Source organism: Sorex araneus, chromosome 1 (genome assembly GCF_027595985.1).
Source record: "Sorex araneus isolate mSorAra2 chromosome 1, mSorAra2.pri, whole genome shotgun sequence".
Taxonomy (NCBI): domain Eukaryota; kingdom Metazoa; phylum Chordata; class Mammalia; order Eulipotyphla; family Soricidae; genus Sorex; species Sorex araneus.
This window is the reverse complement of record NC_073302.1, coordinates 1,256,619-1,270,910: the sequence shown is the minus strand read 5'-3', so window position 1 is coordinate 1,270,910 and position 14,292 is coordinate 1,256,619. Positions and strand designations below refer to the sequence as shown.

General features: G+C 69.2%; 1 protein-coding gene across 1 annotated transcript; it reads right to left on the bottom strand.

Annotated features, from left to right (window-relative positions):
• Positions 1–9: 9 nt before the first annotated feature.
• ADAMTS13 (ADAM metallopeptidase with thrombospondin type 1 motif 13) lies at positions 10–14,290 on the bottom strand. The gene is made up of 28 exons (XM_004613415.2): positions 14,151–14,290; positions 13,956–14,007; positions 13,555–13,712; positions 11,799–11,882; positions 11,521–11,645; positions 11,279–11,425; positions 10,444–10,581; positions 9,967–10,129; positions 9,554–9,658; positions 8,684–8,835; positions 8,541–8,604; positions 7,954–8,080; positions 7,702–7,850; positions 7,456–7,576; positions 7,209–7,289; positions 6,779–6,960; positions 5,654–5,789; positions 5,467–5,572; positions 4,779–4,962; positions 4,505–4,616; positions 4,053–4,182; positions 3,544–3,726; positions 2,864–3,068; positions 2,512–2,662; positions 2,061–2,207; positions 1,804–1,983; positions 1,232–1,416; positions 10–928 (listed from the first exon to the last, which is right to left on the bottom strand). The coding sequence occupies exons 1-28, from the start codon at positions 14,244–14,246 to the stop codon at positions 764–766; spliced, it is 3,828 nt and encodes a 1,275-aa protein (XP_004613472.2). The 5' UTR covers positions 14,247–14,290; the 3' UTR covers positions 10–763.
• Between the last annotated feature and the right edge of the window lie 2 nt (positions 14,291–14,292).

Genomic DNA, 14,292 nt, shown 5'->3' with positions numbered 1-14,292 from the left:
GCGGGAGAAGACCTAAGACCCCCCCCCTCCATTAGCATAAGGACCGGGCTTGCGGCAGAAAGGACTCAGGACCCGTATATTAGCATAGGGGCGAGGCTTGCAGGAGGAAGAACCCAGGACACTTCATTAGCATAGGGGCAGGGCTTGAGGAAGAAAGGAGTAGGCCCCGAGCTCATTAGTATAGAAGCAGGGTTCGTGGGGAGAGGGGTTGCCCTCTTATTAGCATAGGGGCGGGGCTTGCGGGAGAAAGGAGCAGGACCCGCGCTCCTTAGCATAGGGGGCGGGGTTCTCGTGCCCGCGCTTGGAGCACCCTCTGGCTCTTGGAGCGGTCCGTGCAGGTCCCAGACCTGGGAGGAAGATCTCTAGCATAGGGGCTGGATTCTGGACAAGCTGGACTACCATGTGGTCACAGGCACCGAGGGTGAGCATAGGGGCAGGGCTCTGCAGCATTTTAACTGGTGAGCGGGTATCCTGGAGGGTCCACCTGGGGGCGAGAGCTGCTTGCTAACAGGATGGGGGAGAGGCAGATGTGCTTCATGTGCCCTGGCGCAGATTTTCAGGCCAGATTTGGGTCGAGACCCACGTTTCGTTTATTGCTGTCCCAGGCCTTTTGCACATGCCTGCAACTTGGACGGTTTCTAAATGGAAAGCTGAGACCCCCAACTTCAGAGGGTTCGGAGGGGTCACAGGGCTGCCAGGGCTCCTTGGCTTCCAGTACTCCGAAGGGCCTCCCAGGGCCAGCTGGGGCAATGCTTGGACCACACTACTGTGCTCTGGGAGGAAGGGTCCAGTACTGGCCGTGCAAGCTGGCCTGGGCTTGCAGGAAGCCAGGGCTGAACTCCATCTCCACCTGGCTGCCCTCGGACTCCCAGTAGAGTGCCCGCTGCCCATGGAAGGTGGTTGTCCGCAGCTGGTGCAGGTCCCGGATCTGGGAGAAAGATCATGAGCTTCCCACAAGTGCCAGTTACCCGGGTGACTCAGGAGCTCCCTGTCGGGAGAGGGACTCAGAAACTCGGCCCGGGTGGCAGTGCAGGGAGAGAACCTGTGGCCTTGCTGAGGACACAGGAGACACAGGGAGGGGCGGGCAATGTTGCTGCGGGCACGAGGGGTCTCGTGGCTGATCTATTCCACTCTCCCGGGGCCTCACAGACACCGCAGTGGCTGAGCAGAGTCTGATCATTCCTCCCTAGTGCCCAGCACCCCCAGTCCTGACCCCATCCCGGGGCCTCACCGAGACATAGCTGGCCTCGGTGCCCGTGGCTCCAGTGCCCGCAGCGGTGACCAGGGCACGAATGGCGATCCGGGTGTTCGGGGCTGAGCTAATGAAGACACGGCAGCCCGCCGCACTGGCTCCTGCTGCGCCCAGCAAGGGGCTGGCGATGTCCCCCTGGGGGCCCAGGAGCTGCGTGTCGCACTCTGCAGGGGCAAGCGGGGGTGGGAGGCAGGGCCCAGAGGAGGCGTGAGCACGGCCACAGCTGGGAGTGAGGGGCAGTGGGGTGCTGTGGCCCGGGCACAGGCTTGGGCTGACCTGGCAAAGGAGCATCCACCCCCTGCCTGTTCTTAGACCAGCAGGCTGGACACCAAGGGCTAGGGTGGCAAAGGGGCTCTCCCCTGGCACCAAGTTCTGGGGTCCCTCCTTCCACGTGGGACAAAGAGGCCTTCAGCCTGCCTGGGGCGGGGGCGGGAGGGCCCCAGGAGAAGCACAGGCACGTGCCCGCGCGCCCGAGCGGTGTGGGAAGACCTGCCCATCAAGTCACTCCAAGAACCAGGTCCCGGGGGCTGTGACCTGAGGGCCAGGCTCACCTCTGTGGAAGGCCCCCGAGGCCGGGCGGCTCTCATAGTGCAGCAGCACGCCGCCTCCTCCAGGCTGGCCTCGGTGCTGCCGTATTACCAGCGTATTGCAGCGGGAGGTGAGGGTGGCGCCTGCCAACTTCCTGCACACCTTCCTCCAGGTGAGCCGGCTCCACAGCTGCAGCTCGTCCCCTGGGGAGGGAACAGTGGCTCTGGACAGCAGCCGGGCCGGGCACAGTCCCTGCAGGGCCAGGAGGCGCGGCACGTACCGGCGCTGCAGTTGAGGGAGGCCTCGAGGACGCGCAGGGTCACCTCCTCACCCAGGGGCCGCCCGATGGACACCACGCAGTCGGCCAGCCCTGGGCCACGCAGGTCCAGGGTGCCTGAGGGCTCAAGGAGCTGCTGGCCGCAGGGCCCTGGGAGGGGGCAGGGCAGGGTCAGCGGCGGGAGGGGTCCGGGTCCAGAGGGTGCTGGGCCCCTCCTGGGCGCTGCTGGACCACAGAGGTGCTGGCCCGGCCCCTGGCCCCTCAGACACAGCAGCCGTCCCAGAGGCCAGGAGCCCCAGACCCACAAGCCACCACCACAGAAAGGAGAAAGGAACCGAACCAGATTCCCCCTGAGGCCGAGGGGCTGGGGACCGGGACCCTTGGGCAGAGGCCTCTGTGGGGGGCGTTGAGGCGGGGCCTGGAGCTGTGGCTTCCTCGGGGGGCACTGGACCACCAGACCCCTGCTCTGCGCAGGGCCCGGCCCAGCAGCCACGCACAGGGGCTGGCTTGGGTAGGTGATGGCAGAAGGCGACGGGCACGGGTGCCTGAGGTCCGAGGCAGGCATCCTGCCGCTGCTGGGTGCCAACCCCACAGGAGACGGAGCACTGCAGAGAGAGCAGCGGGCTGAGTCAGCTCATCTCTGCACCACAGAGGAACGCCCCCCAGGTGACTACCTGAAGGCGCTGGGCCTCGGGAGGTGCCGGGCACGGGAAAGAGCCCTTGGTCCCAGCTGCCCGCCTGCCCTGAGGCCGTCCTTGGCCTAGGGGCCCAGCCACTCCCTCAGCGCTCTGCTTGGAACCACCCACCTGTGTCCAGGCGCTGAGCTGCCACCGGTACGCACAGTCAGCGACCATGCAGGGGACGCGGGCCTGGGGCTGCAGCAGGCCGGCACAGGACCCCCCATCCAGGGCCACTTCCCGGCCTCCGTCCCGCTGCACACAGGCCACCGAGCGCAGGGCGCTGCCGAGGCCACAGCTGGCCGAGCACGGCCCAAGGGACACGACCTTCCACCTGCAGGAAGAGCCACATCCAGGCCAGTGGCTGGCCCCAGTGGCCGCGCGGGTCTGGGGCCAGGGAGAGGCCCGAGCGCGGGCAGGGCCACAGGCTGTGCGGGAACCAACTCTGTTCTGACTTGCCCCACAGTCACCCCGAGGGCCGGGCCCGCTCACACCAAAGCTCCCAGTAGCGGGGACCGAGAGCCTGGTGGGAACGGAACTGCAGGAAACGGCATGCGTGCCCAGGCAATCTGGGACCGGCTGGGGGCAGGGGGGTGTCTGGGGGAGTCTGACGTTTTCTAGACCTTTCTGTGGAGATGGAAGAGCCTTTCACTATCTCCCCTACAACGGCCAGGACGGAGGCGGCCAAGTCCTGGCCTGTCCCCTGCGGTCCAGCCCCTCCCCGCCCTCCATGTCCTGAGGGTCCCGGGCCCGCGGTGCGGGTGCTCCCGCAGGCCAGCCCCTGGACGCTGGCCGTCCAGCTCACTGACCGGGGCGGGCAGGGCTGGACGCTGCAAGCCTCCTGCGGCTCTGGGCGGGGCAGTGCTTGGCACTGGGCGTCAGGCAGGATCTGCTCGTCCTGGCCGTCCCCACGGGCCCGGGCACAGTACAGGATCCTCCTGGCGACGCCCCCGCCACAGCTTGCACTGCAGGCCGCCGGCTTGTACTGCCACCTGGGGAGAGCAGGAGGTCAGGGCCCGTCTCTCCCTGCACCGAAGCACGGCACAAGAACCCCCGAGGCTGCAGCACCCACCCTCTCCCTGGCGGTGGGCTGGGGCCTGGCATACAGAGCGGCACCAGGTCCAGAGGCGTCCACGCCACCCCTCACCCTGTGCTGCGTGCCCCAGGCCTGGCCCCCTTCTTGAGAAGGGCCAGGCGCCCCGTGCACACAGGCACACGGGGGAGGGGCCCCGCCCCCCTCACAGCACCGGGGACTCCCAGCCTCGGGAGGCCCACCAAGGCGCGCCCCTCCTCTGGGGGCCAGAATGCACCCACTCACCGAGCCGGGCATGGGGCGGCCTGGCATGCTGCCCGCCGGCTCTCAGGCTTGCTGGCAGGGGCACAGAGCACATCCGGGAGGGGGGTCCCAAGGGAGGGGTCCTCGCATGTGAAGCGCAGCTCTGTCAGGCCTGCAGGGAGGAAGCCAGGACCCCAAATCCGGCAGGCACTGGCTAGAGGCCAAGCAGGGCTCTCCTGTGCCCAGGGCAGCTGTGTGGCCCCGGGGCCCTTCCCTCACACTTCCCAAAGGAAACCTCAGGCGTCACTTTGGCTTGCTTCACGGGCACACCCGCGGGGCGAGGAGACACTCGGGCAGTGCGTGGCCATCGCCTCCGCCGTGTCTCAGCACCCCACTCCGGCCCGCAGGGCTCATCTCCCTCTGCTGGCAGCCAAGGCCGCCTTTCCCGACACCTCCCTGCCCCTCGGCCCCCCCGAGTGCGGCTCGGGCCTCACCTCGGCCACAGGACACGGAACACGGCCCTGTCACGGGGACCCACACTCCGGCAGCTTGGGGGTCCCTCCGGCTGCCGCTCTGCCCGGACGCCGTGGCCTCATGCCCGGGAGCCTGCGGGGACAAACAGCCAGGGGGGCTGGGCCCGGCCCCTCCACTGGGACCGAGCACTGCGCCCCAGCCCGGTCCCATAACCCCAAGTGGCCGCCTGCTCCCCCATAGGCCTTGTGCCCCTCCGGGCACTGGCCCGGCAGCTCTGCATGGCAGGACACTCACGTGGCCCTGGGGTGAAGACCAGGACATCTGGGGGTGGGGCCCCGGCGTGGGAGGTGGTGGGTCTGTCCCCTGTACACACGTCCTGTTTCTCGACTCCCTGTCCACACCGCAGGCCGACGAGTAGGCTGCAGGCGCCTCTCCGCTGGGGGCAGCTAGGATGGCCGTGGGAGCAGGGAGCCGTGACCTGCTGGCCACGCCGGGAGCTGGGGTAGGGGCTCATGGACTCCCACGCCCACCCCAGGGGCCCTGGGTCACAGAACTGAGGCCTGTCGCACTGTCTCGCCACCTGGGGCCGAGAGGATGAAGGCGTGAGCAGGGCTGCGGGCTCCAGGCTCTGGGACAGGACTGTCCCAGGAGGCCACCCAGGCCCCGTGCTCAGGTGAGTCAGAGCAGGACGGGGACAGGGGTTAGAGGGCGACGGGAACGAGGACCAAGGGGGCCCGGGGGTACCGAGGGGGACGGAGGGGCAATGGAGAGGCATACCCCAGCCTCCCAGGCCTCACCTGTGCCTGCTCTCACACTGAGTCCCCTGCAGGGGCCGGGGTCTCACCTGCGGGGCCCCCCCAGGCTACTTTCCATGGGGCTGCGCTGAGCTGGGCCGTGACCACTGACCCACCTGGGGGCACTGCCACCACCTGTGCGCCTCGAAGTCCTGGCCCGGGGCCCCACCCCCTCACCCCACACTCACGGCTCGGGGCAGGGCTGCAGGACACAGGGCTCTGGCCACGCCGCCGGCCGGCTCCCCCTGCACCCAGACGCCTGGTCCACACAGCGGTAAGTCACCCAGCGCCGCCCTGCAGGGAGAGGGGCTTGGCCACGTCCGTGCGGGCGCCCAGGCTCAGGGCCCGACGCAGGCCCCCAGCCCCGGGCCTCACCTGCCCCGCAGCTCAGGGAGCAGGGCCCCCGCACAGGGGCCCAGGCCCCGGCCCGCTGCTGCTCTGGCTGGAAGTAGGTGAAGGTAATGTCCGGGCGGGACAGGGCTCCGTACTCGTCCCCATAACGCCTGTACACCTGCCGGACACACACACCCAGGCCTCGTTCTGCTTCCTCCAGGAAGCCCTCCCAGACCTTCCTCCAGCTCAGTGACCACGGGTCCCCGCCCCAGGCCAGGTTCCCGGGCACACAGCACACAACACACTGATGGGGGGGCGGGCGGGGGAGGCAGCCAGAGGACTGTGGGACAGGGACAGTGTATGAGCAAAGGCCTGGCTGGGGCAGGCTGAGAGCAGCAGAGGGCCGGGGCAGCCAGGGCCGACCAGGACATGGGCTGTTAAAGCAGCAGCCTTGTTCCACCTTAGGGGTCCGGAGGGCCCGCAAAGGGCCCCTGTGCGCCCCTTCGTCTGCTGCGGGGACCTGGGGCAGAGATCTGCTCTGGAGCCGAGGCGGGGCTGGGCCGGCTCAACACAGCACAGAGCACCCGCAGCTGCCCGGAAGTTGGCATCTGGGTGCCCCTACTCGGTCCCCAGTGGGGGCCCCCAGGCAGGACACGACAAGAATCAGAGGCCATCGATATGCGAGACCCTCCCCACCAGGCCGCAGACCCCCACCCCGCTGCCCTCTCTGCGCCAGCCCGCCTCGCCCTCGCCCCATCGGAATGAGCCTGTGCTCGGGCACTTCAGAGCCGGACACCAGCCGGCAGGGCCACCACCAGGCACATCTGGGGCGCCACTGGGCGATGGGGGGACACAAGGGGCGTTGCAACAGGCCGCTGGCTCCGGCCGGGCACGGGCTGACCCAGGCAGAGCGGCACCCCTGAGCCTTGGCTCAGCTGTGCGGCCCGGCCCTGCGCCAGTCTGCAGGTGGCAGAGTCCGGGAGCCCAGGCGGGGGCCAGAGGGGCACGGGAGGGGGTGCCAGGCCGCATGCGAGCCCGGGCAGGGCCAGGTCAGGCTGGCGGGGAGGGGAAGCTTGTCCTCCCGCGCCCCAGACAGGCCCAGCCGTTGTCTCCCCGTGGTGCCCCCACACCCGGGGGGCCAGGACTCGGGTGCGGGCTCGCGGTCACCTGGACCTCCATGGGCTCCCGGGCGGGGCCGGGGATGCGGATCTCCTCGCGGTGCGGCAGCTGCTCCTCGGTGAGGCTCACGCGGTACTCCAGGCGCTCGTCCTCCAGCGCGGACGGGTACACCGTGCTGCCCGACGGGCGGGCGCTCCCTGCCACCACGTAGCGCCCCGCAACCTTCACGGCTGCGGGCGTCACCCCTCCTCAGCCCAGCTGTCGGGGCGCTGGAGACCACCCGCCCCGCCCCGCCGGGAGAGCCGGACGGTGGACACCGGGCCACAGCCAGCGTGACCGGACGGGGAGGGGGCCGTGGGGCTTGGGATCGGGACCCTGCCTGAAGGTCCCTGCGGCCAGCAACTGTGGGTCCTGGGGTGCAGGGGTGGGTGCGGGCTGGGCCAGGAGGGAGTTCTGGCGCCCTCGCCCCCAGACTCACCCAGGTGTGTGAAGAGCGGCCTGTGGTTGACGACATGGATGCGGGTGAGGTCAGGGGTGACCGTGAGGAAGGTGACGTACTCTGGGGCGGGGACGCAGTCACCAGGGAGCCAAGGGGAGCCAACGCCCCGAAGCACCCCGGGGGGGACTCAGCGGTGGCAGAGCTGCCCGGCGGGGAGCCCCCACTGAGGGGGCACCCAGAGGGGCGGAGTGGGGCGTGGCCCTGCCCGCCTCCAAGGGGCACCCACCTCCGGCCCTGCCAGCCGCGAACGAGCCGTTCCGGGGGCTGCAGGTGCTATTGTCACCGCCACACACCTGGCACGCATCTGGGGCCCGAGGGGAGTCCATCCTGCCGTCACAGCCGAAGGCCTGTGCCGCGGGGGCAGCGGTGAGGCCCGGGGGCCACACACCGGCCTCTAGCAGCAGCAACTCCCGGGACGGCCCCTACAGGCTCAGCCCCTGGCCGCAGCCCACCCCCGGCCCCCGGCCCCTACCCGGCAGCGTCCTGCCACGCACAGACTCAGGGGCGCGTCCCCCCTCGGGCTGCTGGACACACACCGGGTCCCGTCCAGAAAGCTGTGTCCCCGCCTCATGATGAAGCTCTGGCCAACGGCCCTGCACAGGTGCTGGCACAGAGCGTCCCCTGGGAAGGCGGGGGCCAGGACACCAGTGTGGGACCCCCGGCCCCTCCGCCCAGCCCCACCCTTGGGTGTGGGGAGGTGTGGCCCCAGCGGCGCCCCGCCCACCTTGGCGGTGCTGCGCGGCTGCCCCCCAGTGGTAGAGAGCGGAAGTATCGGGCGACAGGCGCACGGGCTGCGGGTCCGTGGCCGCGCACTGCTCGGCCATGAACTGCAGCTGCGTCTGGTCGCAGGCCTGCGAGGGCAGAGGACATCACCAGGAGGCGGCCGCGCCTCCCGCCGGGTGCTGGTGGGGGACACACGATAGGCTCCCCGCCCTGCTGCTGAGAGGAGCAGAGGCCAGCACTAGCACTGATGGCAGAGTGGACGCTGCCCCTGCAGGGCTACCCAGGGCAGGGGAGGGAGGGCCATGGCACGGAGTCAGCGGGCAAAGGCCCGGCGGCCAGCGCTGCCCTCCTTCGCGAAAGGGTGGAAGGGGCCACGTGCAGGCTGTCCCATGGGGAGGTGTCGTCCTGGCACCCGCAGTGCTGGCCAGCACCCATTTCGGTGGCTGGGGGGACACCAGGACGGCTCCACAGGGACCTCAGGAGCCGGGCACCATTTGACAGCTCTGGAATGGTGCTGCTGGACACTTGTGAGCACTTTACAGGGAGCCCCTCCCGCTGAGCATCCTGGGAGTGGCGAAGGGGGTCTACCTGGGCGTTGCATATCTCGGCCTGCAGGTCCGGTCCTTCGCACGCACGCCCCCCAAAAGCAGGCCTGCACATGCCAGGAGACACAGGGTGAGGGGGGCCCTGGCACCCAGGGGGCTGCAAGTGGGCACCTGCCACCTCAGTACCTGGGGTCACTGCACCGCCGCCTCCGGATGACCACGCCTCCGCCGCAGGAGCGCGAGCAGGGCCCGGGGGCCCCCCAGCTGGACCAGTGCCCGTGCACTGCCCCCACGTGGGGCAGCTCCACCAGTGAGCGGCAGCGACCCCGGAAGCACCACTGCAAGAGAGTACGTGGGCTCCCACGGCCACGGCCACTGCAGCCTCACACAGGACACGCAGGGCACAGCCCCACGCAGGGCACGCAGGGCACGCAGGCCACGCAGGCCACGCAGGCCACGCAGGCCACGCAGGACACGCAGGACACGCAGGGCACGCAGGACACGCAGGACACGCAGGACACACAGGACACGCAGGACACGTAGGGCACGCAGGCCACGCAGGACACGCAGGACACACAGGACACGCAGGACACGTAGGGCACGCAGGCCACGCAGGACACACAGGACGCGCAGGACGCGCAGGGCACGCAGGCCACGCAGGACACACAGGACGCGCAGGACACGTAAGGCACGCAGGCCACGCAGGACACGTAGGGCACGCAGGCCACGCAGGCCACGCAGGACACGTAGGGCACGCAGGACACGCAGGACGCGCAGGACACACAGGACACACAGGACACGCAGGACACGCAGGACGCACAGGACACACAGGACACGCAGGACACGCAGGACACGCAGAGGGCACACACAGTTGCTGCACAGCACCCGTACTGCCCCAGTTCCAAGGACAGGGGGTTGGGGTGACGAGTCCCGGGGGAAGGGGCGAGTACTGGGGCAGGAGTGCGCCCTGGGGGCAAGGATGAGACCCAGAGGCAGGGGTGGGTCCCGGGGACAGGGATGCTGCTGGCGTAGCTGAGAGCCCGGGTCCGCTCTGACCTGCTCCACCCCACACTCGGTGCCGTCCAGCAAGGGTGCGAGGCGGCGGCTGCAGCTGCCGGGGGCCTGGGGGTCTGTCTGGCAGGACAGCACCTCACACGGGTCCTGCGAGAGGAGACGGGCCACCCTGAAGGGACAGGGACAGCGGCCAGGGCCGCCGGGGTGAGGACGCGCAGGCCGTCTGCAGGGACCGGACCGCGGGGGGGGGGCTGTCGGCCTGCCCCTTCCCAGACTGCCCCTGGGCAGTCCCTCGCCAGGCGCCGGGTTCCCGCCTACGGACTCGGGGGGCAGGCGTGGCCCCCACCCCAGGAGCGGGGATGCAAGGGGCCCCCACCCCCGGGGACGTGGTGGTGTCGGGAGCACGGGGGCAGGCGGGTCCCCGAGTCGGGGACGCCCTGGAGCCAGCGGCTCACCTGCTGCCCCCGGATGAAGGTGCAGGCCGCGGCGGCAGGGCCGAAGGCCACGCGGCACTGCTCGTCCACGCCGTAGTAGAGGCCGGGGAGCGCCTGGGGAGGCGGGTCCGCGGGCCTGGGCAGCGGCCCTGGCGGGTCCCTCACACAGGAAGCCCGGCCTGCACTGAGGTGCAAGCACTCAGACTCGGGGCACGCAGACGGGAGGGGGTGGCCCTGCGCGGGCTCAGGTGGTGCCGACTGGCACGGAGAATGGGCCCCGGCAGGTGGGGCTGGGCCTCGCAGGGGGCGGCCGAGGGCAAGGGGGCGCGGTGGGGCAGAGGAGGGGTGGGAGGCAATTAGGGTGGCTGCATGCAGGGCTGAAGGGGGACGGGGGCTGCTGGCGAGGTGAGGGGTGGCCGGGCGTGGGGCAGCCAGGACGAGCTGAGCCTGGGGTGACGGGGGCGGGGCAGGGGTCAGTCCCGGGGTGGGCCCGGCTACCTGAGCAGGCGCTGCAGCTGCTGCCGGCTGCAGGGCGACCAGTGGACAGCGCCTGGCACGGGCGGCTTGCCGTCAGACGCCATCACGTGGCCCTGCGGGTCGCAGCCGGGCGCCCCCTCGTCGTGTTCCAGGCCGAAGCTGTGGGAGGGGGCCCCTCGATTCATGCCCAGCCTCACCACCCTGCCTCAGTTTCCCGCCTTCTGGGGGTAACGACGGCCGGAGCTGGGGGAGCGGAGGGAGGCAGGCCTGCCCGAGGCCGGCTCGGGGGCAGCGGTGCTCCCCCAAACACGCTGGCGACAGATGGGGTGGAGAGGGTGGCGGGGGCTGCTTGGCTCTCTGGGCGGCACCCAACAGGCCGGGGGCAGCCTGCGAGCCTCAGAGGCAGAGCGGGGGGACCCGGGCTGGGCCGTCCCTAGCGGAGCGACGCACAGCACGTGGCGCCCGGGGAAGGCAGCAGCAGGGCCCTTGCCCTTCCCTGGGCTTCCCACAGAGCCTGCTCTTCCGCCACGCCCGGCGGTGCTTAGGGCTGACTGCTGGTTCTGTTTGGGGTTTATTTGGAGGGGGGTGTCACGCGTGATTACTCCCGGCCCTACACTCAGGATCACTCCCGGCAGGCTCCGGGCAAACACGGGTCAGCCGTGAAAAATGCAAACACCCTCCCCGCTGGACTATCTCCCCAGGCCTGGACTCCTGACTCTGTGCTCAGGAGTCACCCTGGTGGGGCAGTGGGCTGCACGCGGGAAGTGCCCGCCTCTTGGACTGCTCCTGCAGGTCACCTGCTGACCAACCAGCCCACACTGCCACCCCGCCCCCCTCCCCTCCTGGGACGTCTTACCTGTGCCCAATCTCGTGGGCGATGGTGACCCCCAGATCAAAGCCCGTGTCCTCAGCAATGAGGCAGCTCCAGGAGGGCGAGCAGGCGCCCCCCAGCTGGGTGACCCCCCGGACCTGCTGGTTACCATCAGGCAACTCCAGGTCAAATCTGGGGCGGAGAGAAGGACGCTGGCCTGTGAGGGGTCCCTTCGGAGTGGGGGGGTGGGGGCAGACCCGGGCACCTCTCGGGGCTGGGCCTGCCACCTGGTGATGTAGAGGAGCAGGTCGGCGTGCCCGGGGTCCCTGTCGTCCTGGGGGCTGAGCGCCTGGCCCCACTGGCAGACACTCTGCAGCGACGCGGTGATGTTGGCTGTGATGGGCGGGGCCGCCTGGGGGGCACGTGCCTGCGGTTAGAGGTCTCGGGCTGCCGGGGCCCTGGCACCACAGCGGGCGCTGGCGAGACACCGGCCACCAACCACAGTGCTCCGGGAGGGGGACAGAACAGGGTGCCCACAACACTGCAAAGCCAGCCAGGCACCCACCTGGGCCTCCTTCAGGACGACCATCCTCACCAGGTGCACGTGGAGCTGAGCCCCCAGGGAGGGGTGCCGCAGCAGCTCTGACGCCTGCCAAGAAGAGGAGGAGGTAACGGGGTGCGCCGGGAAGAAGGGCTCCGTCTCCCCCGGGCGCTGGAGCGGGGCTCCATCATCTTGGGTACCAGTTATGCCACCGAGGGGCGCTGAGACTCGGTCTCCCTTGTACCTCCCAGGAAGCCCAGAGAACAGGGAACATGGGAGGGCTGAGGGGGGCTGGGAAGCACAAATGGAGGGTCTGTTCTTCTGTCTGCAATAGGAGGGTGCAGCAGAGGCCAAAGACAAAGTGGCACCAAGCGGCCCCATTCTCAGGGCAGAGTCCAGCGGCGGAACCCCTCAGCCCTGTCTGCAGCACGCCAGGAGGAGGTGGGGAGGGTACCCTGCTGCAGGGGGCCAGCCAGAGCTGAGACCTTCTGAAGCGTCCCTGGAAGCCCCGGGACCCAATGGCAGATGTCAGAAGACGAAAGGCACGTGCCTCTACTGTGCCCAACCTCACCACACCTCGCCACAACAAACCTCACCACACACCTCACCTCACCACATCACACCTGAATTCACACCACACCTAACCTCACCGTGCCGTACCTAAACCCTACCTCACCTCACCACACCTCAAGTCACACCTCATCTTAACTCACCTAACATCTCCTTACCTTACCTCAGCTCGCCTAGCCTCTCCTCACCTCACTTCATGTCAAACCCAACCTCATGACACCTCTCCTCACCTCATCTCACCACACCAACTTTCCATACCTCACCTCACCACACGTCACATGTCACCTCACCACACCTCACCTCTCCTCACATCTCACCACACTGCACTGCATACCTCATTTTACCTCACCACAACTAACCAGAGCTCACTTCGCCTCACCTCTCCACATCTCACCTCACAATTCACCATACCTAACTTCACCCCACCACACTTCAGCACACCTCATGTCTCCACACCTCACCTCACACCTCACCTCGTGTCAAACCTCTCCTCATGACACCTCTCCTCACCTTATCTCAACTCACACCACCTAAGCTAAGTACATCAACTTTCCATACCTCACCTCACTTCACACCTCACCTCACCACACTGTACCTCACCTCACATCTCACGGCTCTCACACCTCACCATCCTCACATCACCTCACCACACACCTTACTTCACCATACCTTACCACATCTCATCTCACCACACCACACCATACCTCACTTCACCTCACCACACCTCAGCACACCAACTTTCCATGGCTCACCTCACACCCCACCACACTTCACCATACCTCAGTTCAACTCACCACGCCTCACTCAGCTCTCCTCGCCACCCTCACTCGCATCTCAGCCCTCCTCTCCACACCTCACTCACCTCTCCTCACCTCCCCACACCTCCCCTCACAGCTCCCCACACCTACCTTCACGGCACCACATCACTCTCTCAGCTCAGCTCTCCTCGCCACCCCCGTTTCTAACCGCTTAGCACCTCACCTCACCCCTAACTCACGACCTAAGCCTTGCCGTGGCTGCAAGCACGGGGCTCCCCAGGCCACACACCATCCCCAGTCGCTACCCGTCTGTCAGGACGCAGCAAGGCTGCACCACAGGACCCCGGTCCCGTCCCCGCCTCACTGGGTGCAGCCCTGGAGGCTCCCCGGCCCGAGCACTGCTCGGGAGCCCCGGGAGAGACGACCGCGAGGACCCCCGGGGCGCGCCTCACCAGGTTGAGGTTGGTGAGGACGTAGCGCTCCGTGTCGCGCTGGTGGGCGCGGTAGACGTCGGGGCCCACGGCCACCAGCAGCTCCAGGTGCAGGGCGCTCCCGGGGGCCCAGCTCTGGCCGGAGGGAGGCGGCGGCGCTGGGGCCGAGAGCGAAGGTTCTAGAAAGCACACGACCCCGGGCTTCGCTGCCCGTCAGCGCCCCGTGCTCCCGGGCGCGCCCCGCGGGGAGTGGGGCGGGGGTCCCCTGTGCGGGCCGGGGTCTCCCGGCCTCGGGCCGCGCCCGCCCTGCGCCCGCCCCCCGCAGCGGGCGCACGGGCCTGGCGGGCGGGCTCTCCCGAGGGACAAACCCCACATCCGGGCGAGCGCGCGGGGCGGCGGGGTGAGCCCAGCCGCGACCATACCTGTCCCGGGGCTTTCCGAGCCCGAGGAGGGAGACGCTGCCCCGGGCGCCGCCTGCAGGGGGGGCGGGGGGAGCTGAGCAGGGAAGGGGCGGCGGGGCAGAGCCAGGGCAGGGCAGGGCGCGGGCGGCTTCTCCCCCGCCCTCTGCACCCCCAAGGGCTGCAGCGGCCCGCGATCAGCTCTGCGGAGCCACCCACCTGTGGGGTCCCGGGGAGACCCCCGCAGCCCAGCAGCAAGAAAGCAGAAGCCAGAACCCCCCGCAGCCCCAGCCCGCGGGCCACCAGCCGCTCCATGCCTCGGGCTGCGCAGAGCGAGGAATGGAACCGCGGGCGCGGGGGA